We start from the raw sequence: 20,791 nt of genomic DNA, 5'->3' as shown, positions 1-20,791 counted from the left end.
AAAGCATCATTTTCCTATGTAAAGACAATACTTAGAATGAAATGGTTCTTTTTCAAGCAATGGTTTCTATGAGGAATCACAACACAGTAAAGTTGCATTTTAGAACCAGTGTTGTTCAGAGCGTGCCACCACCACAAGTGACATTTGTTAGGATTTTTTTATTGTAAATTGTTGTGTTTTAGAAAACAGAAGGACCTGAACACAAATGCGCCTACTGTACGTGCTACTAGATTCTTTGTGAAGTCTTTTAGGTAAGAAATCAGATTTATTATTTTGTTATCCTTCATGAAGCCCCGTAGATTTTTTAATAATAATATAAATTGCTTTTGCATCTGCTATGTCTTTCAAAATTTTTATTTTATGATGCTGCGAATGTTTACATATATATGACATCTATTTAACATTTTGGTACTCTGAAAGGAAGTCTGAGGTCAATGGTAAAATATTGAAAACGTCTAAGATTTTTTTTTAATTGGGTGTAATGTTTTACACTGCCTTGTAACGGAGTTGTGTTGTTTAGTGGATTCTTGGCAAGAATCAGGCATAAACATGACTTCAGTAATCACAACTCAGCTACAATTTTACACACTTTAGGAACTCCAAAAACAGTTAAATTAGGAAATATCAAACACTTTTAGTTCAACTTTCATGTCAGCAATGTCGAAAACAAAAGGGAAACTGGTGCATCACTTTAATGACCGTATTGGATCAGAATGCTACGCACACGGTGAACAAGAACTGGATGAGCTTTCATTCGAGTCCTCCGAAGCTACCTGACCGCCGCGTCAACGTGCAGTCTTTATTTTTTTTTAGCTAAATATATAGAAAATTCTGGTGTTTATTTGTGTATTTGTTTATCATGTTTGTTGAAATATTGATTTATTTACCTCGATTAAGTCTCCTTCGCAAGGTACCACTAAAGAGAGTCGGGATTGCAAAGCTTCTGCCACTAGAGGGTGTGAACGACAGTGCTTCTTGCTCAATGGTGCTCACGCTCGATTGCTTGCGCCTGCGCTCTGTGTGCCGCTGCCCTGCCTGCTATTGTGCGACCAGCTAAAGAAGTGAAACACGCTAGTAGTGACACGAGTTAAGCAGGGACATGGACCGGCTAGCGCCGTTCGGAGGTGAGTGTTCCGTTATCGTAGATCTACCTGTTTAAGTCGTTTTGCCTCCTGTTTACAAGTGCCTGGCTAATGCATTCGATGTCGGAGCCAGGCCACTGCTGGAACTGTCTTTAGGAAGCGCCTGTTTGCTAGTTGTGTAACCACAATGACTTTGGAAACCTGGCCTTTTCAGAAAGTTAATTCTTGTATCTGTTTTGCAGCCGATCCTTTTGACAAGCCACCATGCAGGAGTTGCTCTTCCTATCTGACAGAACCTTACATTAAATGCGCCGAGTGCGGCCCGACACCTGTCCTCCTGTGCCTACAGGTAAAATGGGAAATGCTGCCTGCTTGGTGGGTGAATGATGCATTTTCTTTAGTTGTCCTGATTGCCTGGTTGATAGCACTCTAGTAGCCATTGGTTTGCTCGTTTTTTAAAATACGTTTTTTCGTTTACAGTGTTTCACAAGAGGATTTGAATACAAAAACCACCTGAGTGACCACAAGTATGAAATCATGGTATGCCACAATAAGTGCCCATCTCCTAGGGCACCAGTTTCGCTTTGGAAGCTGACGTTACCGTTGTTTTTGTTATTCTTGCATGTGTGTTAGTCAGAAGCATACTCTGACCGATTTGTTTTTACCTAATGAATTGCCTGTTTGTTGTCCTTCTACTGTTTCAGACTTCAGATTTCCCTGTTCTAGATCCTAACTGGACCGCTCATGAAGAAGTTACATTGTTGGAGGCAGTCATGGATTGTGGTTTTGGGAACTGGTAGGTGATTTGGCAATTGTGGAACATATTCTGTATTCAGAGTAGTTGCCTTACACGCAGGGTACTGTGTATTCACTAATGATTTAATTAAGAATTTTCATAATTATTACATTTATGCATGTTTACAACTTGTTTTTTTTTCTTTTTTCTGTCTTCTTGCTTAATATTCTTTTTGTTGAATGAAAAAATAATTTTGCTGCCAGAAATGTTTATTATTTTTTAGTTAAATAAAACAATGAACTCTGAAATAGTCTTCTGTGGATTGCATATTTTTAATTGTTTTAATTGTTTCAGGCCAGGGTCTGGTGGCAAGTTGGAATTCACCATGATATGTATGTTTTTAGAGGAGCTGCATTTTCTGTGAAAGCTGACCTACACATCAACAAATTCAATCTACAACATGTCAATGACACACAATATATTTATGAACAAGTAATACTTCTAGGCTCACTAAACAAAATAAATTCAGGCGATTATATTAATCTATAATGGAGATTGTCAAGTTATGCGTAAAAGACAAAACTGTTTATCTAGGTAATATCTTTATATATAATCTTCATTTGGATCTTGATCTTTGTTTGTCCGCGAATGAATTAGAAGAAGAAGCACTAGATGGCAGTAGAGAGACAGCTAAAACTCAGGCATTGCATTAAGAATCTCCTCCAGGCTTATACTACTGAAGACTGTAGTACTCCAGTCACACCTTAAAAACAGACATTCAAACTAAACAACTTGTTGTGCTTTAAATTAACTAAGGAGATCTTCATTTAGATCTTGATCTTTGTCCGCGAATTCCACGCATGCGTAGACCACCTCCCAGTTTGTACGTTGTTGTTACTCACAGATGTCAACAATGTGCCGGAATAACGAAAGGGACAGTGTTACGCTGGTCAGCTCCTGAGGCCTGGTTAGAGAATGAGAGTGCCGAAGATAAAAGGTACGTGCCTACGTAACATATGAATGAAAGAAAGACAGTGGGTAAAATGAATGACAACGTAACAGCATGTTCCGGAAATTATTATTGTTACGTTGTAGCCGGCTAGTGCTGCGCGTCTCACAGCTCTACCGTGGCTTGATCACATGTCAGTGAAGTGATCTCTATTTATGCTTTAAAGAGCCTGGTTTGTCAGCACGTGCTCCTAACCTCTGTACCCCTTCGCAAAAACAGTCCAGTTCTTCTGGTCATAGGTCCAAACTTGCCAAGGAGTTTTTGGATTGCATTGGATTACAAACTCAAGTCCTGCCGTCTACACTGTTTTAGCCAGAAGAGACAAAGTAGAGTTCTTTGTGGCCAGCTATGTGGCCTTTTGACTGAAAGTATTCCTGTTGCAAAAGGCTAACTTAACTTGTGCGTTGTTAAACTGCCTCTTAAAAAAATGTTACTTTCCATTGTAAAGAGCTTTCTTGTGCAGCCCAATGAGTTCAAGTGATGGTATCAAAGATGCAGGGATCTTTCCATGCAGCTAAGTCCCATTGTATTCAGCAGTGTGAGGTTTAATCTTGCCCTCAGTGAGAAGAGCAAACAAATGTACATGTTAGCTATTCAAGTCAAAAGAAATCTCCTTCCTCCCATGCAAGCAAAATACAGAAAAGTTGTAAGTACTCCTCTTAAAACAGAGTTACCTTAACCCAGTTACACTGGGAAGCTGGATTGCTGAATCACTAAATAGCAGCTTCCAATTTTTTATGTTATAGCTTCATAACAGGGCAATGCGAACATTATGGACTGCTATCTACTGGTCAAATCAAACAGACTTGCCCTCACGAAACTCAAAATGTTCCATCTAACAAGGAAATAAAAGTATTTGACTAAACAGTTTGCCTATTCATTACCTGAAAAAATAGTCCTCACAAATTATGAATGTTCTAAATGTTTAAAACCTAGTACCACTTCACTGTGGTGCAGGTTAAGTTCCTACTTTAGCCAATGGTTGCACCTGCAGGATAGAACACAAACCGGAAGTGCAATTTTTAGAACTGTATTATTTATTAATTCTTCTGTACTAGCTGTGTAAGCCCGTGCTGTAAAAAGCCCTGGGTCCTAGAAACTATTGAAATCGTCAGAAAAAAAATTGAAATGTAGAGATGTCAGGTAATTGAAAGGACCTACTCTGGGCATCTCTCTCCTAGGAGGATTCGTTTTGCCGACGTGCTCGCCTCGCTTTTGCGTTAGCGATGGGAAGAAAAGTAAAAGGGATACCGTTTTGCCAATGTTAGCAGTTAAGCAACTTTCTTCTGAGGTTTCGTTTTGCTGACGTGCTGGCCTCACTTGTGTATTTATTGTATGTATTGTGAGTTTCTGTTTCCTCAGAGGTGGAGCCCTTACCCCGACTCCATCTTTCATTTCCGGGACGGACAGACACACACACACTTCCATGGATAGACGTTTATATATAAGATGGTTTGTGCCACTGAGCAGGTATCATTGTTGCTGCATACTATGACTTTAGATGTTATTGCTGAACCAGAATGCAATTTTGTATAGTGTTTACAACATGTTCATGTGGGTTTCGGTTCATGGACCAAAGAAATGCATTTCATTTCATTTCCAGCTATAAATTGTTAAAATATGTGTTAGTGTACCCTGAAATGGGCCAGCATTCTGTCCAGGGCTAATGTTATACTTAATGTTTAAATCTGACTTACCACTTAACATCTACTGATAGAATAGTTAACAGATTTATTGATTTTGTTTTTCATTTGTTCTACAGCATGTTATTACTCAACAGCAAACATCTGAAAAAATATAGTATTAAATTGTGTTGATTGAGGTTTTTATGAGTGTAACTGAAATGGCCAATCATAACACTAAAAGAGAAAACCTTCTGTTATTTTAGCAGCAAATGTTGTTTAATGGAAATTTGCTAAAGAAATTTAGAAAAGTGGAAGTATTTTGTGTCAGTTTCACTGGCTCCTTGACATGGTATCCGGTGACAAACGCCACTACGGTGGCTATCTAGCTTGATTACTGAATGGTACCAAAGTCACATTTGTACCTGACTGTAATTTTATTCCCTTTGTTTAATATTAAGAATGTCTCCTGTTTCCTTTGAAGGCAGGATGTGGCCAATCAGATGCGGACAAAGAGTAAAGAGGACTGTGAGAGTCACTATATGAAACATTTTATTAACAATCCACTTTTCTCCTCCACGTTACTGAGCTTGAAGCAAATGGAGCAAGCTAGAACAGCAGACACTGCCATTCCCTTCAAACGTGAGTAGCTGGCAAAAAAGAAGTTATGGAGCATTTTAATAAACAAGCTTTTGTTTGAAAAACGTAATCTTTCTCTGCAGAGGTGTCACAGTTGTATCTGAATTTTACACCTATTGGAATGTATATTACTGTATGAATTTTCAAAATGTATTGGAAACTCTCAAATCTTTGCACTTCCAGTTATGTTACTGTGGATGCCATTTTGTGACACTGTGCAGATTTTTTTCAGCTCACCATCTAACTTTGTAAGTTTGTATGCTTACATTATGTCCAGGAACAACATATTCTTATTTTTGGTTTGGTACAACTGTGCTTGAAAGTTTGTGAACCCTTTAGAATTTTCTATATTTCTGCATAAATATGACCTATAACATCATCAGATTTTCACTCCAGTCCTAAAAGTAGATAAAGAGAAACCAGTTAAACAAATGAGACAAAAATATTATACTTGGTCATTTATTTATTGAGGAAAATGATCGAATATTACATATTTGTGAGTGGCAGAAGTATGTGAACCTCTAGGATTAGCAGTTAGTTTGAAGGTGAAATTCAAGTCAGGTGTTTTCAATCAATGGGATGACAATCAGGTGTGAGTGGGCACCCGGTGTTATTTAAAGAACATGGATCTATCAAAGTCTGCTCTTCATAACACATGTTTGTGGAAGTGTATCATGGCATGAACAAAGGAGATTTCTGAGGACCTCAGAAAAAGACTTGTTGATGCTCATCAAGCTGGAAAAGGTTACAAAACCATCTCTAAAGAGTTTGGACTCCACCAATCCACAGTCAGACAGATTGTGTACAAATGGAGGAAATTCAAGACCATTGTTACCCTCCCCAGGAGTGGTCGACCAACAAAGATCACTCCAAGAGCAAGGCATGTAATAGTCGGTGAGGTCACAAAGGACCCCAGGGTAACTTCTAAGCAACTGAAGGCCTCTCTCACATTGGCTAATGTTCATGTTCATGAGTCCACCATCAGGAGAACACTGAACAACAATGGTGTGCATGGCAGGATTGCAAGGAGAAAGCCACTGCTCTCCAAAAAATCATTGCTGCTCGTCTGCAGTTTGCGAAAGATCATGTGGACAAACCAGAAGGCTATTGGAAGAATGTTTTGTGGATGGATGAGACCAAAATACTGTAGACCTTTTTGGCTTAAATGAAAAGCGTTCTGTTTGGAGAAAGGAAAACGCTGCATTCCAGCATAAGAACCTTATCCCATCTGTGAAACATGGTGGTGGTAGTATCATGGTTTGGGCCTGTGTTGCTGCATCTGGGCCAGGACGGCTTGCCTTCATTGATGGAACAATGAATTCTGAATTATATCAGAGAATTCTAAAGGAAAATGTCAGGACATCTGTCCATGAACTGAATCTCAAGAGAAGGTGGGTCATGCAGTAAGACAACGACCCTAAGTACACAAGTCGTTCTACCAAACAATGGTTAAAGAAGAGTATAGTTAATGTTTTGGAATGGCCAAGTCAAAGTCCTGACCTTAATTCAATTGAAATGTTATGGAAGAACCTGAAGTGAGCAGTTAATGTGAGGAGACCCACCAACATCCCAGAGTTGAAGCTGTTCTGTACGGAGGAATGGGCTAAAATTCCTCCAAGCCGGTGTGCAGGAATGATCAAAAGTTACCGAAAACGTTTAGTTGCAGTTATTGCTGCAAAGGGGGGGTCACACCAAATACTGAAAGCAAAGGTTCACATACTTTTGCCATTCACAAATATGTAATATTCGATAATTTTCCTTAATAAATAAATGACTAAGTATAATATTTGTGTCTCATTTGTTTAACTGGTTTCTCTTTATCTACTTTTAGGACTGGAGTGAAAATCTGATGATATTTTATGTCATATTTATCCAGAAATATAGAAAAGTCTAAAGGATTCACAAACTTTCAAGCACAACTGTAGTTTGTTTTTTTTTCTTCAGTTAAAAAAAACTTGTCTGAATCAAGTGTAAAAGAATAGGCTTTTAAAAATGTAGGCCACTTTGTATCATGAGCACTGTTACAACTTGGTACCACCTTGACTAACAATCCAAAGATCAGCCAGCTGGGCACGGGGTATAAACACAGCAACAGATGGCACAGAGTGGAGTGTGCATACTTAACAAACTCTTACTGTTCTGGACAAAACTTGGATCAGCAAGTAATTAAGTGTTTATGTTTAATGTACTTCCATTTGGAGGATGCTTGAGAACACTTTTGCCCTGACATTGCATTATGTGCAGTTCTGCTTTGAGACACACAAAGCCCTGATTTCAATACAACAATCTGGTACATTAATTTGTTGTGTTGGTTAAGCATGCAACAGTCAGCAATTTAGGTGAAGGTAACTGAAATAACATTAGGAAAGCATCTACAAAAAGGCCTTAAACACAATGTCTAATAAAGTACACCTTCTTACTCGTATTTTTACCTTCTTACTCGTATTTTTAAAAATCTAAAAATATTTCTTGGTTCTATTAAAAAGAAAAAAAAAAACAGTGTAAGTCCATATTTTTTCAGTTTCTTTTTTGTTCAAATAAATGATACAAACGAAATAAGAAAATATCAAATAACTCCAAAAAAAAACGGGGCATTACTTTTTGTGGTACTGAGTGTACAGGGTTCATCTTTGTGTGAGGAATAAATCATAGCCATAAGGGTCCTTTCACACCTAAGCATTTTTCTAGCATTTTAGTGCTTGACCAGAATATCATAAACCTCTTGAAAAGTTATTTTCCATTATTTTTAATAACACTATTCACACCTAAGTATTTTTTTAGCAAGTAAGTTAGAGAACTCATGCTGGCAGCAGTTTTCAAGGATATTTAGACAAACACTTGTTTCATTGAAATCGCTGCTAACACTCATAAAACCAGTGCAGTGGTGTCAGAAGCAATTATTGGGTTACTAGAATTGGAGTCAGTTGTACCATAAATTGAGGATTTGGAGGTTTTGTGCCCCAACTCAACAGCCATGTACAAACTGGATTCCAAAAAAGTTGGGACACTATACAAATCGTGAATAAAAACTGAATGCAATGATGTGGAGGTGCCAACTTCTAATATTTTATTCAGAATAGAACATAAATCACGGAACAAAAGTTTAAACTGAGAAAATCTATCATTTTAAGGGAAAAATATGTTGATTCAGAATTTCATGGTGTCAACAAATCCCAAAAAAGTTGGGACAAGGCCATTTTCACCACTGTGTGGCATCTCCCCTTCTTCTTACAACACTCAACAGACGTCTGGGGACCGAGGAGACCAGTTTCTCAAGTTTAGAAATAGGAATGCTCTCCCATTCTTGTCTAATACAGGCCTCTAACTGTTCAATCGTCTTGGGCCTTCTTTGTCGCACCTTCCTCTTTATGATGCACCAAATGTTCTCTATAGGTGAAAGATCTGGACTGCAGACTGGCCATTTCAGTACCCGGATCCTTCTCCTACGCAGCCATGATGTTGTGATTGATGCAGAATGTGGTCTGGCATTATCTTGTTGAAAAATGCAGGGTCTTCCCTGAAAGAGATGATGTCTGGATGGGAGCATATGTTGTTCTAGAACCTGAATATATTTTTCTGCATTGATGGTGCCTTTCCAGACATGCAAGCTGCCCATGCCACACGCACTCATGCAACCCCATACCATCAGAGATGCAGGCTTCTGAACTGAGCGTTGATAACAACTTGGGTTGTCCTTGTCCTCTTTGGTCCGGATGACATGGCGCCCCAGATTTCCAAAAGAACTTGAATCGTGACTCGCCTGACCACAGAACAGTCTTCCATTTTGCCACACTCCATTTTAAATGATCCCTGGCCCAGTGACAACGCCTGAGCTTGTGGATCTTGCTTAGAAATGGCTTCTTCTTTGCACTGTAGAGTTTCAGCTGGCAACGGCGGATGGCACGGTGGATTGTGTTCACTGACAATGGTTTCTGGAAGTATTCCTGAGCCCATTCTGTGATTTCCTTTACAGTAGCATTCCTGTTTGTGGTGCAGTGTCGTTTAAGGGCCCGGAGATCACGGGCATCCAGTATGGTTTTACGGCCTTGACCCTTACGCACAGAGATTGTTCCAGATTCTCTGAATCTTCGGATGATGTTATGCACAGTTGATGATGATAGATGCAAAGTCTTTGCAATTTTTCGCTGGGTAACACCTTTCTGATACTGCTCCACTATCTTTTTGCAACATTGTGGGAATTGGTGATCCTCTACCCATCTTGGCTTCTGAGAGACACTGCCACTCTGAGAAGCTCTTTTATACCCAATCATGTTGCCAATTGACCTAATTAGTGTTTATTGGTCTTCCAGCTCTTCGTTATGCTCAAATTTACTTTTTCCAGCCTCTTATTGCTACTTGTCCCAACTTTTTTGGGATTTGTTGACACCGTGAAATTTTGAATCAACATATTTTTCCTTTAAAATGATACATTTACTCGGATTAAACGCTTGATCTGTCATCTACGTTCTATTACAAATAAAATATTGACATTTGCCATCTCCACATCATTGCATTCAGTTTTTATTCACAATTTGTTTTTTGTCCAAACTTTTTTGGAATCCGGTTTGTATAAAATGCTGTTTTAGTAATACAATTTTTAAAAAAGGGAGCGTTTTTGAACCGTTTTATTAGGTTGTCACTGCCTCTACTAATGAAGCATGTCATTCAAACTAGAAAAAAAATTGTTGGTGTTGTATATGAGTGTGCCTCCGTCTTCTAGTGACCACCATTGAATGACAGATTAAGGTTGCAATCATGTGACAAAAGTCAACAACATTTATAGGTATAAATTTAATTTTAGTCAGGTTCAAGTTTAGTACAGATGGTTTAACATGTAGGAAGAGTGGTAGCGCAGAGTTCTTACCAACTGTATTTGCACGAGCCCATGGATTTATGGATTAATCAATGTTATTAAACATGTTGAACTGAGTAGTATTAACTGTTTTAACAATGAATACTTAATGTGCCAATGATACTTCTCAATTAAGAAAATATATTTAAACCTTTTGAAATAAATATAATCTCTCTCCTTTTTTACATTCCCCAATCAGAGCTCCCAGGTAAGAGCTGGCTACTGTGCCAAAGATCACACTGTTTCAGAATGATTTTAGCATATTACTGAGTTTAAAACTAAGCTGACACTTCTGTTATTGAATTGCATACAGCACACCGTTTTTAGGGTGGACTTAACATGTGTACTCACAACACTTAAGTCAGTGGTCTCAAACTCTAGTCCTGGAGGGCCGCAGTGGCTACAGGTTTTCATTCTAACACTTTTCTTAATTCGTGACCTGTTTAAAAAAGCTTGGGAAATGTCATTTCTCAGTATAATCACACAACATATGTTGGCATTGGTATTTCACAACAAAGAGCTTCACACTGCCAGGCTAAATTATGTTTATCTGGTCCATTCCCAAAACATGTTGCCCAATGAGACTGGAACTAGATTGCAAGACTCACAATTTGAATCTTGCCCTGGATACATTTTTGGCAATTTTAAACAAAATAAATGTGATCACTTGAAGATTTTAAGTTGAATTATTAAATGTTTTGCAAATATAGAGCTAGAGTGCATTCTATGCATGGCTGTCTTCCACTCCTTTACTGAGATGTTAATTGAAAGATCCTGTTCCCACTGTATCCTAGGATCTTTGAGGGAAAAAAGAGACTTTGAGACACTGTGTCTGAGGATTTAGGAACTGATCAGTACCGTATTTCCACAATGAATATACATGAATTTTGCAAAATGCGTATTGGGTGCAGCTTGCTTAAATGGGGCAGTCTAAAAATATTCGATAAAAGTATAATTCAGTGCACAAAAAGACAACATACTCAAATGATTTGTTGAATTTAAATGTAATGTTTACTTAAAAAAAAAAAAAAATCAGATAGTGATGATGTTCATAAATACAGTTAAAATAACTAAGTCCACAGTTTGAAAAGAATATGAATTGTCCAGTAGACAAAAAAAATTATGTCAATTAATAATGACGCCATCATTGCTTCAGTGATCACTTGGCGCGGCTGCATCTAGCCTCTTCTTAATATTTGTCTCTTTCAGGTTCGTTGCAGCAATGTAATAATTGAACTTTTTCAGGGCTTTGCTACATTGCATCCTAGTATATAATACAAGCTGGGAAAAAAGCAAAATTTAACCGAAATAAAAAGAACAAAAGTTTATTGTTTGCTGGGAAAAGACAAAGTTTTTAATTTTCATTTGAACAACTGGAGGGTGGGGATACTGCAGTACAGCAATGTCAATCATCTATTGTGGAGGCTGGCCCAGGCACAGACAGGCAGACACGTTCATGTCACCCACAAACACGTTTATTTACAAATATATACAGTCACAAGTGCACCACAAACCCTCAAAGTCCCCAAAGTCCTGGCCACACAATGCCTTACTTCCTTCAGGCCGCCTCCTTATGTCCAGCTCGGTCCACTCCGCTCCCAAATCTCGCCAATGAACGGATGTGCTCCAGGTGCTTTCTGGCAATCTTCCACCGACACACCCCCATGTGGCACTCCGGGTGTCCCTGCTCCTCTTCCCCCTAAACACAACCCCCTCCCCGCACTGCCTGGTGTGGTGGAAGCGGTGAGGTCCAGGGCTCCAAAGGCATTGGGGTGCCCCCTGGCGGCAACCACGGGCCCCTACCGTGTGGAGCTTCAAAGCTCTATACCCGTGGCCTCCAAAGGAACCAGGGCGGTCGCCCCCAGATGGTCTGGGGAAGGTGCAAGCCCTCCTCCGGTCCTCCTGGGCGTCCCAGCCGGGTCGCCACCCCAGCCACCTCTGACACTATCTAACCAGTAATAAAATTGAAAGTTAGGTAGTGCCTTGCCACCTTTTGCTTTAGGTCTTCGTAGCGTTGCTTTTGAATGTGTAGATGTTTACATCTTGTTTGATTTAACCCCATGCTGATAGCAAAATTGTGTTGAAACAGATCTTCATGTTTACCCCTAGTGTGCTGAGGTGTCACCAGCTGCACTCAGGTCCCAATCCAGGTTGTTCTTTATGTGATGGGTGCGGCAATATGCTATCCACGCATGCTTCCAACCTCTCTCTCTCTCTCTCTCTCTAGATATTTAAACTGTTCTGATGAAATGAACATATAGATGTTCAGTCTAGTATTGTGTGCTAGACAGTTCACCAAAAAAGCACACTTTTATTCAAATTGATTTTGAGTCCAGATATCTTTTGAAATTCTGCTAGCATGTTCAGGACTAATGGTAAAGATGTGTGTGGCTCTGGTATATACAGTACAATATCATCTGTGTGTTATTTTCTGCTCAAGTCCTTCTCTGATAATTCCCTTAATCTATAATGCATTTCAAAAGTGAATGGCCAGTGGCACAATTGCGACAATTGTACTCTTGTCAAGTAACATATACCCAAAACCCCAGTCACACTACACTAAGCAGTCCCAGGTGTAAAATGTAGGTTTTTATTTTTTCACAAAATACATCTTTTCCAAACCAATTCAGAGCCTTTCAGTAAACAATCTTGCTCTTCCAGTTAAGCTTTTCCTTCTGCCTCCTGACTCTGACTGAGTCGGAGGCTGGATGGCTCGTTTTTATGTCAGACCTAGGAGTACTTCCGGTACAGGGGCATAGCCAGACAGAAGTACTTCCAGGTCAGACTGAAGCCTCCTGAATCGGGGAGTCCCTCTCCCTGCAGTACACCTTGGTGGTACACAAGGACCCCAACAGGGTTGTCCCTGAGGACTATGACTCCCATACATCCCTGGGAACGTCCTTACTGTGTCCATAGCAGCGAAGCACAACCATCAACCATACTGGTGGAGGAACTGCTCGAAATGTACCAACTCGCCCATATTGTCCATTAATTTATCCCTTTGTAAGGGATGTTGCTTCAGTCTCGGTTTAAGCTTCCTTCCACACTGTCCTTCCATTACAGTGTCCCGAATGGGAAAGGGTCTAGCACAGCATTTTCAATTGGTATAAAGTAACTTTATACATGCGCTTATGTTTGGGCCAAACCTAAATTTGTGCAATGTGGTGAATAGGTAGTTCCATTTGACTCTGTCCAAGGCTTTTTCTGAATCCAAAAATAAAGACAACTGTGGTGTACATTACATTAAACTGACCTTGAAGGTTTGAAGCTTAAATGTCTGCTTTTAGTAAATCCAATTTTGGTCTTGTGATATTACAGAGTTTCTCAATCCTTCTAACTAAAACTTTGGAGAGAATCTTAACATCATTATTCAGAAGTGAGATTGGTCTATATGATGCACATTGTAATAAGTCCTTATTTTTCTTTGGAAGGGAAAAACTTTAAAAACTGCAGGATTTGGTATATGAAGCTTTTCAATAGGTAAATTAAGCCTACAACTGAAAAGAATAAAAAATATTTGTTACTAATAAATGTGAATTTTAAAAATCAAAGAGCAGACACTTGATCATTCATTAACATTTATTAGTTACAATTTCAAATTAAAAAAAAGTGTTATGACATCTTACTTCATTGGAGTCCTAGATTATTTTTTTAACAGTAGACAAATCTAAGTAATACAGGATAGCATTGATTAACGTCTCCTACAGAACCTATTTCACTCTAGTTATGTCGGAAATGAAGAGAAGTAGCTATTGTGGAATGGGACCTGGACTCAGACAGGCGGACATCATTAGTTCACCCAGCACACACATTTATTCACACTACACTATGTACAATATTTACAGTTTGTTCAGTGCACACCCCAGTGCCTCCAGCACCGATTTCCCCAAAGTCCAGGACTCACAGTCGCCAAATGCCTTTCTGGCCGCCTCCAGTCCTCTCTCCAGCTCCATCCTTCTTCCACCCGACTTACGCCCTCGACTGGAGGGAGGCGGCCCCTTTTATTCCACCCCGGATGGGTGTCTCCTGTCTTCTTCCCCCCAGCACTTCCTGGTGTGGCGGAAGTGCTGGGCTCCAGGGTTCCTCAGGCACCGGGGCGTCACCTGGCGGTGGCCACGGGCCCCTACAGGGTTGGGCTTCCAAGCCCCCTACCCGAGGCCACCAACAAAACCAGGGCGGTCGCCCCCTCGTGGTTGGGAGGAGGCACCAGCCCTCCTCCGGTCCCCTCGGGCGTCCTGGCTGGGCTCCACCCTCAGCCGCATGCCACACTATATTGAATTTATAAAGAATCCTCTTTTGTTTTGTGTAGTAATAGTGAAATGGGAGATTTAACTAAGCTAATACTGGCTGACATTTATGTATCTGACTGGTATCATAAGAAATGTATAGGTATGGATAATGTTCTTGTTTTAGAGCCATATAATATATATATCACAAACTGATGGCTTCTCCAACGATATTCAGTGTTACTCTTTAATAATAAATATGATAATAATTTGCTACTCTTTGTCAAAACAGACACCATTTTTGTTTCTGGCCATTCTCTACTTAATTCTAAAACTTATAGTACTAATAATTCATCTTTACAGTTGGTTATTATTCCATCATTGTTAGCAAAGATTTTATTAAATGTGTGTCTACATATATTTTTGTGTTTTTATCTTGGAGTTATAGTACCTTGTAAAAGTATTTAGTCTCTGAATTACTTCTGTAATTTCACTGAGTAACAAATGCTACAGTGATATTTTGTTGCTGTGATATATTTATTTCAAAGCACTGTATCTGAAAGTTTAATCTTGTCAATGTGACATTGTTTTTGTTAAAAGAAAAAGAAGGTGGCGGAGAGGAAATATTCAGTATTTAATCGTGACACTTTAATATTTTTGTTCAGCCACATTTACAGCCTTTGGGGTACATATGTACCAGCTTTGTACCTTTCTTCCAGGCAAGTGTTTTCCAGTGCGTTCACTTCACTCTTGCTCACAACAATCTCAGAGCTTCAGTTTTTTAGCAGACCAGACTGAAACAAATTCTTCTGCAGTATTTGTAGGTGTTTTCCACCATTCATTCTTCCTCTTATTGTAATCAGATGCCTAGTCCAGGCTAATATACATCAGCCCTACAATATAATGCTGCCACGCATAACTGGGTAGACTTTGACCAAAAAACCCTATCTTGGTCTCATTTGACTACCAACCTGCATCACAGCTGGCTTATTCTCAAGCTTTCTGGCAAATTGCAGATGTGTTTTCACATAGTTCTTTTTGAGTAATGGCTTATTTAGGACTACCCTGTGCAGTATTCTTGATATGATTAACTGTTGCACCTTTACTCCAGTCTTTGCAGAACTCGGTAGTACCTTTAGTTGTGGGAATTTCTGTGGCTCCTCTGTCACAAGTCTCCTCCTTGTTTGCACAGAGAAGTTTAAGGGTGAAATTTTCTGAGCAGTCTCTGGATGGTTTGACATCTATCCCATTTCCTATAACTGTACCAAAATGGGGCATACAAACACTTGCGTATCGTTTTGGATGTTTTTCCTAATTCTGTTTTTGTTGATCAGTCATACTCTTGTCCATTTAAAACACCTGCCTAATAATGTGTAATTCCCTTTTGTGTCGCCAAACCAGGTCTGACCTGTCGAGGCATGGACTCCACAAACCTCTGAAGTGCCCTGTGTTATCTGACACCAGGACTTTGTTAGCTGACTTTTTTTAAAAGTCTTTCATGGATCAGATTTGTTTTTCTAGCACATCTCACAGATTTTCAATAGGATTGAAATCTGAGGAATTCAAAGGCCAAGTCAACACATTGAAGTCTTTCTCATTTCCCTCAAGCCATTCCTGAACATTTTTTTCAGTGTGGCAGGGCACATTATCCTGTTGAAAGAAGCCAACACCATCAGGGAATACCATTGCCATGATGGAAGATCATCTTCTGCATTGCCCATGGCAATACATTGCCTCTACCAGCTTGTCTTCTTCCCATATAGTACACCCTGCAGTCATCTCTTCCATAGGCAAATGACACACAAACACCCGACCGTCCACATGATCTACAAGGAGACATGATTCATCAGACCAGGACACCTTCTTCCATTGCTCCATGGTTCATTTGTGATGCTCATATACCCGTTGTAGGCGCTTTCGGCGTTGGACATGGTCCTTCCCCACACATGTTAATGTGCCTTGGGTGTCAGTGGCCCTGGTCACTGGTTTATTGGTTGTCCTTCATTGGATCACTTTTAGTAGGTACTAACCGCTGCCTACCAGGAACATGCAAAAGACATGCCATTTTGGAAATGTTTTTACCCAGTCTACTATCCATCACAATTTGGCCCTTGTCAAAATCACTGAAACCTTTACGCTTGCCCATTTTTCCCGCTTCCAACACATCGCCTTTAAGAACTGACTGTTCTCTTGTTGCCTATTATATCCCACCCCCTTGACATGTGCCTTTATGACAAGATAATCAATGTTATTCTCTTCACCTGTCAAATGGTTTTAATGTTGTGGGAGATCAGTGTCCTATATGCATCTGTATTATTGGTTCTTATTTTCACAGCTGTCCTTTAGATTCCCATCCTGAATAATGATACCTTAACAGTGAGGTTTTCCATCCAGAAAATGTGGCAGTTATGTTAATGATTTATTGGTGGAGACTGGCTGTAAGGCAGGTGTGTCTGCAAGAGGCAGATGGTTTTCACTTGTTCAGTCTTGAAGCTTCCACCACGGAGGACTTGACTATTTAGGCAAACGGCATAATTACACAACAATTTAAGATTTATTCAAATTTAACTCAAACAACATGATAGACTGCAACTACACTATATTGGTTACACATTAACCTGTTTAACTAGAAGAATCCTGACTCTACTACCATATCACAATTGGAAAATGTATTCTATTTTATTTCAGATTTGAAAAACAAAATACATTTACAAGCAACAATTCAAAGTTTTTGGAGTCTGGTAGTCGAATGAACATGCTGAACCATTGCTAACTTTTTTTTGTATATCTTATCATCTCTTAAGTGATTACACCATACTAACATTATATACTCAGCAAAAAAAGAAACGTCCCTTTTTCAGGACTGTGTATTTCAACAATAATGTTTTAAAAATCCAAATAACTTTACAGATCTTCATTGTAAAGGGTTTAAACAATGTTTTCCATGCATGTTCAATTAACCATAATCAATTAATTAACATGCACCTGTGGAATGGTCGTTAAGACCTTAACAGCTTACAGAAAGTAGGCATTTAAGGTCACAGTTCTAAAAACGCAGGACACTAAAGAGACTTGTCTACCGACTGTGAAAAACACCCAAAGAAAGATGCCCAGGGTCCCTGCTCATCTGCGTGAACGTGCATTAGGCATGCTGCAGGGAGGCATGAGGACTGCTGATGTGGCTAGGGCAATAAATTGCCATGTCCGCACTGTGAGACGCCTAAGACAGCGCTACAGGGAGACAGGAAGGACAGCGGATCATCCTCGCAGTAGAAGACCACGTGTAACAACACCAGCACAGGATCAGTACATCCGAATATCACACCTGCGTGACAGGTACAGGATGGCCACAACAACTGCCCGAGTCACACCAGTAACACACAATCCCTCCATCAGTGCTCAGACTGTCCGCAATAGGCTGAGAGAGGCTGGACTGAGGGCTTGTAGGCCTGTTGTAAGGCAGGTCCTTACCAGACATCACCAGCAACAACGTCGCCTATGGGCACAAACCCACCTTCGCTGGACCAGACAGGAGTGGCAAAAAGTGCTCTTCACTGATGAGTCACGGTTTTGTCTCACCAGGGTGATGGACGGATTTGTGTTTATCGTCGAAGGAATTGAACACGTCTGGGACCTGTTGGATCGCAGGGTGAGGGCTAGGGCCATTCCCCCCAGAAATGTCCAGGAACTTGCAGGTACCTTGGTGGAAGAGTGGGTTAACATCTCACAGCAAGAACTGACAAATCTGGTCCAGTCCATGAGGAGGAGATGCACTGCAGTACTTCAAGCAGCTGGTGGCCACACCAGATACTGACTGGTACTTTTGATTTTGAGCCTCCCTTTATTCAGGGACACATTGTGAAACATTTTTAGTTTATGTCTTATGGTGTTGACTCTTTTAGTGTTCATACAAATTTTACACATTAAGTTTACTGAAAGTAAAAACAGTTGAAAGTCAGAGGACGTTTCTTTTTTTGCTGAGTATATATTTCTGTTGTTTAGATGAATAAGGAAGAGGGATATAATAATATCTGTTTTATTAATCTATAATTTATGTATTGTAATGAATATTTGAAGTCAATAAAATAATTTAAAATAAAAAAAAAATATATTGTTTGTGGCAGGTACAGAGCATTACAGGATACCTATTTGTTTCAGATGGTTATTAGATTTGTAGCCCTTTCATTACTGACATGATTTTCTTTCTAAAAATGTGTACCACATCCTGTTAAATGTTTAAAAATTAAATGATGTTAATGGTGTCCTCCTAGTGTTATATACCTCAGGCAGGACACATATACTGTAGAAATATATATTTATTCAAATGAGGTTGAAAATTGTGGTTATTGCACATACGTTGTATGACACAATTGTTGGTTCATATGACATCCCAGCAGCTTGATTTTATTTTAAAGAATTTAGTGGTTTAAATGAGTTCTATTCATGTCTCCCCTATTTTGGTAAAACAATTTACTCCTTCTTAAAGAGGTTAAGGTGATACTGAGAGTTGAAGGACAGATAGTTACAACTAGTTACATTTTTAATGAATCAGAAATTATGGGGCTCAAGAAATGTTTTACATGATCAGCTTTGATCAAGTAAAAATTAGGAATTTAACAATGGCAATATGTGCAGACGTGTGTTCAACTGATAATCAATCAGTGAGCCGTATATATGGTGTGCATACAAGTTACTTATTTGAGGTAGCACGCAAGTAAGCATCTCTTTGTGCTACTGTGCATTTGAAAATAGTCTAAAATTATACTTGCCTATTGAAGACCTAAGAAAAAAATAACTTATTAGGTTGAAGGCCTAAGTATAAGTTATTTCTTCCTAATTTTTAAAAATACAATGTAAAGGTAAAATTACTACCCACGTACAGCAATCAAACAAGAAATAATACCCAATGAAAGTAAAGCCAATTTCCTAAAAGCTTTTACATTTACACTTTGGGAGCAGTCTTTCCATGAATAGCATGATACATTTTTAAAGTATCTGGTGTGGTATTTTGGCAAGAGCTGTGCCAAGAATTCTGAACTAGGGTGGGAAAGATGTTGAATTCATAAAGCATACTCTTAGATACACCAGGTTTGTAATTCTGAGAAACTCCTATCAGAAATATAAACAAGCCATGTAGACACTAACCTTTGCACTAGAGCTATATCTGGATTTTTCATGCCCTTCACTTTTTTCTCTTTCAGCCGCTGATGATCCTCCAAGACCTACATTTGATTCATTACTCTCCCGAGATATGGCTGGGTACATGCCTGCTCGAGCAGATTTTGTTGAGGCAAGTGCCCTGGGATTATCATTCTGAGTTTAACGCTGTACACATTAGTGTTTTGCAAGCTTTTTTTATTCTGTGAGCATAGACTTACTTAAATAATATTGCTCTACTCCATTACCCTTAATCAGCTAGTTGCCTCTGAGCAAAATAAGAAACCACTCACAAAAACATTAAACAAAACTTCATTTATGATGAATAATATCTTGATGTTTTTTAATTATGTCTTTAAATAAACCTTGCAGTCTCAAATTTTAACACTCATTTTGAGCTTGTCACTTGACCCGTCTGAGTGAAAACTGTCTAAACCTACTTTTCTGGTTGTGTGCTAATGTACTTTAAAAGCCTTTGAAATAGTAGTGAACACAGGAGGAACACTAAACCCACTTTGATGGTTGCAGAAAGCCAGCGTCTACCCCAATAGCACAGGAATCCACCATGGTGTGCCAGTCCATTGAATGGTAAACTCACAAACACATCCCCACTCACTTCAGATTAATACAGTTATGTTTGTGCGTTTTGTTTTTTCAAACTAGAGATATACATTGGACCATTGTCATTTTCCAGTTTAGTCATAAAGAACATGTATCTTTTAAATTTTTGCCTGGGTTATTGCTGTAAATGTTTGTTTTTTTTCTACCTCAGGTAATTATTAAAGGCATACATAATTTTAGGAAAAACACAAGGGATTAGTGGTGTTGGTTTTGTTTCCATGTGATCAGCGGTATCAATAGCCTTGTAATGACCCTGAAATGGGTGTGTTACTAAATACCTTAGAGCCGGCCTATTCAAATTGCAGCCCAGAAGCAACCTCCGAGTGGACCAGCCCATGGTCCTGCCAGAAACGCAGAGAAAAAACAAGAAAAAAACACATGGTGAGCCTTCAGAAATTCCTGCATAAATTCCTACAGTAGTGCGGACCATGAATGCCACACTCCACGTAGCCCAGCAACATTAAACCCACAATGCAGCATGTTATTGTGTGTCTAGAAGTGGTGGTAGTAGTCTATGATACAGTGATTTTATTTATTTATTTTTGACGGTACACGCCAGTACATTGTCCTGGCACCTCAGTCATGACAGCTGGTGGTGGCATTGACTACGTGTTAAATGATTCTATAATCAATGGTGTGCTGAGTCTTAGTTGTATTCCAGTTTCATCAAGTGAGTGCAAATGTGGCTTTTTGCAAGTGAATCTAATTGTTACTCCAGTGACAGCTGGACAAGCACTGTCAAGCACGGTCTCTGTACTTGTCTTCATACTATTGGTTGACTCTCAACTCTTAGTGTCCCGTGCAACATATAGGATCACAAATGTACAGAACACATTTCCTGTGAAAA

General features: G+C 39.3%; 1 protein-coding gene across 1 annotated transcript in view; it reads left to right on the top strand.

The window, feature by feature from the left end:
* The first annotated feature begins 952 nt into the window (after positions 1-952).
* Positions 953-20,791, top strand: part of tada2a (transcriptional adaptor 2A) — a 34,616-nt gene continuing 14,777 nt past the window's right edge. Inside the window, exons 1-6 of the mRNA XM_039757270.1 lie at positions 953-1,124; positions 1,325-1,431; positions 1,563-1,622; positions 1,787-1,878; positions 4,934-5,091; positions 19,368-19,456. Of these exons, the coding sequence (XP_039613204.1) occupies positions 1,100-1,124; positions 1,325-1,431; positions 1,563-1,622; positions 1,787-1,878; positions 4,934-5,091; positions 19,368-19,456 (531 nt within the window). The 5' untranslated portion in view covers positions 953-1,099. The remainder of the gene's footprint in view (positions 1,125-1,324; positions 1,432-1,562; positions 1,623-1,786; positions 1,879-4,933; positions 5,092-19,367; positions 19,457-20,791) is intronic.

This window comes from Polypterus senegalus, chromosome 6 (assembly GCF_016835505.1).
Source record: "Polypterus senegalus isolate Bchr_013 chromosome 6, ASM1683550v1, whole genome shotgun sequence".
Taxonomy (NCBI): Eukaryota; Metazoa; Chordata; class Cladistia; order Polypteriformes; family Polypteridae; genus Polypterus; species Polypterus senegalus.
This window is presented reverse-complemented; position numbering and strand designations above follow the sequence as displayed.